The following is a 4,747-nucleotide window of genomic DNA, read 5'->3' on the forward strand; positions in this document are numbered from 1 at the left end:
GCCGTGGCGCCTTGCGTTCGAGGGCTGTTGAAGGATGGACGGGAACTTGCCCTACCAGTCCCAAAACAGCTTGGTGGCATCCAAGAGCGTCTACGTTACGTATGTTTATCCGACATCTGCATTGATTACGTTTTCGCTTATCTGCATTTATCCAATACGGCATGTATGATCAGTCCGATCATACATGCAATGGAGCCAAACAGGGGACGTTTCTAGAGGTTGCACGCAGCGTGACTGTTGAGCAATGGAGAAGAAGCTCCTGCGCTGGATGGTGTGATCCACAGGGCCTGTCATTGAGACAGGGCGCTGGAGCTGTACCGCCCGCGGCGCGGCGCGAACGTCACGTCTGATGCATGGGCGCGTCCGCGTTCGACGGTTAAGCGCGAATAGCACGGCGATGGGGCGTGCATGGAAGGACCCTCGCGGGTCGATGGGTTCAACTAACAAGTGATTCCCCCGCTTTGCTTGTCTCCTTGCTATGGGCACGGCGCCTCTCTTACCCACATCATCGAGGAAACTCGCGGGCAAACCTTGTTGGCAACACAAATGCTGTATTTGCTGTCACGTACACCTCGGATGATCATGTGTGAATTTCGTGGGCTGAGGAGGCCGCCGCGTGCTCGCTGCTCCGCGCTGCACCTCTCCTGGCGTAGTCACCCTCAGTCTCGTGCCGCGCTCCACCTCCTCTCTCCACCGGAGGACGACGCCCTATGGGGTGGCCAGCGCCTGGCGCGTCGGACGGTCGGAACGGAGCGGCGGTGACCGGCGGACGCCGTCTCGCCGCGAGCTGGGCGGCGGCAACGCACCGGCCGCTGCGCGGCGCAGGACCCTGCTCTGCGGTCGGCTCCGTCGCCGGCGAGCAGAGCCAGCCCGCCGGCGGGTGGGCGGGAGGAGGTCCACGGTCCAGGCCCGCGCTGCTCGCCCCGCGCCACAGTAGCACCGGCGGCCGTGCCACTGCGGCAGCGCGATGATGTGGAATGACACCTGTTGGCGATGGTGCGGTGGCTAGTACTGGAAGCTGCGCTTGGTCTGGATGTCGTCAAGGATGGAACGCAGCTCCTCCTCCTCATAGCGGCCCTCCAGGCTGCAAGGCATGGTCAGATATGGGTCACCAGCGCTGGGGCGACACGGGCTTCAACTGCGACCCTAGCGGGGTCCAGCGACAGATTGGGACGCCACCAACAGGCGGCGTTTTTTTTCATAAATCCTCCCGCGACCTATTCGGGTGTGCGGTGATGCGCGGTTTGGCATCGAGGAACTCACGCGTGTCATATCTTGGAATGAATCGGTTATTTCAGCGAAATCTTATCGTCTGATTCCCCATCCCCCTCCATCTCAGGAAATATCGCTAACTTCCAATATTTTCTAGTAAGATAAACAGTAAGCCACGTCAGCGTAAGTTAGGCGTACATCACGAAGCAACAGTAGGAGATGCACCTCAGCACACGGTGTCTTGACACACGACTGGCATGCCACGGCACAACTTTGTCACGTGATAATAGCCAGCCTCTCGCAAAGCCATAGCATAGGCGCAAGATGCCCTGCACAACCAAACTACCTGCGTATGAGAGTTTTGGCTTCCTCCGGGTTGTCAGGGCATAAGCTGGCCAGTGCCGCCAACTCGTACTTGTGCAACTTCTTCTGAGCTAGCAGACTGCAAAGCATCACAAACCCTGTGCATCAGCAGACAGTTGGTGCACATGCATCAAACTGTAGCAGTGGGTAGTTGGCGCTACATGCAAGGCAATGCATTGGAGAGGACGACCTGCAAAAACAATTGCTGTTGGAAGACAATGAGCATATGTCCTCAACTTACATTTGCATCATGGGGCACCTTATTTATTGCATACACCATCACAGTTCCAGTCTCACTTTCGGACGGACGCAGATCGTTTCCCTGTTCTTGAACTTCGCGAAAGCGTTCGGCATATGCTAAGGTCTTCATGAAAACTTCTGATAGCTCTTGTTCTTCTTCAGCATTCTCGTTTTGTGCCTTTCGATGCTCAAGCAGCATGTGCACCTCCGAAATCATCAGAGTCTCTGCACTATCAAACTCTGAAATGAACAGCATCCTTGATGTGATCAGAACTGGCACATGAGACTATCACACAACAAAATAGCCTTACACTTGAAAACAAAGAGGCTGTCTTTATGCCTACAACAATTAGTACAAACATCTTCAGAACAGTTACCTCCACGGCCCAGGAAAACATGCTGGACTCACAATGCAGCAGTGCCGGACAAAGCTCCAGAGCTGGTACACTGCATCAACTGACTGACATGGCAAAGCCAGCTGTTGAATGTCCCTGAGGCTCAGCCTGATACAGGGCAGTTGTCACTTTATCAGAACTCCCACAGTCCACTATCAGTAAAACACTGAGTGAAAACTTGGGTAGAAGGTTCAGAGCATCAGTAATCAGCTCTGGTTTTGAACACAAGACCACATGAGCCAAGGATTAGAACTGATGTTTTAAGTTAAAAATTGAATGATTGTGCAATGGGTGATTTTAAACCACTTCAATATTGATGATTCATGAGTTAAATTTGTTTGTAGATTTGGAGAGTGATGCACACAGACATACCAGCTGATCACAATACAGAAGAAGCATTTGAGAACATGGGAAGTGCCTATCAGACATGATAATTTTATACCTTACATGCATTATGCTCAGGATTCAAATAAGCATTGCATGACATGACATGTACATGCATTATAAATAAAAATTTCAGGAAAGCATATGCAATTACTGTTCAAAGCACTTTGGGTTACCCCAATGTGAAAATCTGTGGACAGGTAATAATACCCTTCACACAATTCTCTAACATTGTTAGGAGCCTAACAAAGCAGGTTTGATATCACATCACAAAAACAAACCAAAGTTTGCTTACTGCTAACTGATAGTTTACCTTTTGGAAACTGGAGCTCTGCAGCATCTTCTTCAGGCTGATCAGCAGGGACATGTGACATGGTTACAGCCAGTCAGATCGCTCTCTGCAAAACAGGTACAGCTACTTTAAAAGGATTATTCCCCATTTTTATGGGTTTTGAACCAAAAGCCATCCAAAAGATTAATCAGTGCACCTTGCAGCCCTGCCCTTCTAAAGCCTTCAATTTATGTGCTACACACCCACAAAAATGTGCAGACTATCCTAAAGAATTGTTTAAAATCATCCAGGCAACCAAGAAACAATATCAAATCCTATCATCCCATTGGCCACATAGTGATACAGGCCAGAATGCATCAAGGAACTTATTCACATAACAGAGAAATTGCACTCTCTAAAACAGCCTTTTCCACTTGAAAGCATGTCAATCATATGAGCATGCTATTTCATATCTAATGCTTACTTCAATATCCCCAACTATGGGGCATTCCCTTCAATAGTGAAAACTAACAGTTGGTTGCATCTACAGCACTGTTATGTTACCTCACAGCACACAGCACTGAAAAAGACATTGACAAAATTATACCAAATTTGCTTTAGGGCAAAACAATCAAAATCTATCCACACTGACCATTTTACTATTGCAACCAAATAAAAGAAGCAAGTCAGACTCTTATAAGCCTAATGGCAAAAAATGCAGCCATTTGAATGCAGTGTTGATGGAGAGGGGATGATGATGTTGCAATGATATAGATACTTATAAGATACTTATACACAACAGGTAAGTTTTAGGCATGTATATACATATATACCTACATCTATATATAGGTATATATATAGGTATATATATATACCTATATATATATATATATATATATATATATATACATATATATATATATCTACATGCTATATACACTTACACCACAGGTAAGTCATAAAAATAATCACAGTGAGCACTACTTCCCACCACTGTTCTAGCCATAATGATGCTTATCAAGAGCAGACCTTTCTGCCAACACACATCCAAACACTTTTGGCTTAGCATCAGGTGACATCGTTCCCCACAAACCAACATTTCAATCCAAGCCTATTAAGGTATCTGCAAGAGCAGCAACCTTCAACCGCTGAGGACAAACCAAGCTAACGCCGGATAATGGTACAGCCTCTCAACACAGCCTAATGATTCGCAAGGTTTGTGCTTATGCGGTTGTTTTGGTGGCTTCAGCTTACGTTATTCGCCACGAGAGGAAAGCGGGGCTCCTTAACTAATTCTGCGCAAAAACCGGCTCATCCCAAACAAGTCCGGTGGCACTTTAGAGAGGGAAAGCACGGGAAAACCACGCATAAGCAACTCTGCTTCGATAGGCTAGGCAATACGGGAAACACAGTCAACAAGCATAGGCGTAGGCAAGGCTATTTGAGGAGGGTACGCAGACATTACGTCACCATGAGACCAAACTTAAGTAGCCCGTAGTATGGTTTTTGGCTGATACTACGTAACGGATGGTAGATACTAGTAACATGATTACGAACGGAGATTTCACCAATAAACTGGGTAGGTGATCATGTTATAAATCCTTATTTAAGTTTTATGTTAATATGTATTGTACATTATACATTTAAAACTCTCTAAGGACAAATTAGAACTTCAATCTGCTTCCAAAAATAAATCCTACTAAGCCACATCTCCCAGGTTCGGTACCCACGCCATGTTCGCCGTAGTCAACGTGCCTGACCATTTATATGTAATGCTTCTTTGTGAATGCTATGGTTATTTGTAAATGAATAAACATTTTGTGTAATGTTTACATTGCATTTATAACTGGGCAATAATTGTATATTTATGGTCGTACTGCAG

The 4,747-nt window shown here is 46.7% G+C and overlaps 1 protein-coding gene across 1 annotated transcript; it reads right to left on the reverse strand.

Moving 5' to 3' along the window:
* Positions 1 to 536: 536 nt before the first annotated feature.
* Positions 537 to 4,094, reverse strand: Polr2D (RNA polymerase II subunit D). Its single transcript, XM_037212294.1, is given in 7 exon segments — positions 537 to 1,084; positions 1,559 to 1,654; positions 1,873 to 1,886; positions 1,888 to 1,917; positions 1,919 to 2,055; positions 2,908 to 2,992; positions 4,026 to 4,094. Coding segments are annotated over 6 exon segments (417 nt in total). The 5' UTR covers positions 2,969 to 2,992; positions 4,026 to 4,094; the 3' UTR covers positions 537 to 1,005.
* Positions 4,095 to 4,747: the final 653 nt, after the last annotated feature.

The sequence above is a fragment of the Pollicipes pollicipes genome, unplaced genomic scaffold, assembly GCF_011947565.3.
Source record: "Pollicipes pollicipes isolate AB1234 unplaced genomic scaffold, Ppol_2.1 Scaffold_3087;HRSCAF=3621_pilon_pilon_pilon, whole genome shotgun sequence".
Taxonomy (NCBI): domain Eukaryota; kingdom Metazoa; phylum Arthropoda; class Thecostraca; order Pollicipedomorpha; family Pollicipedidae; genus Pollicipes; species Pollicipes pollicipes.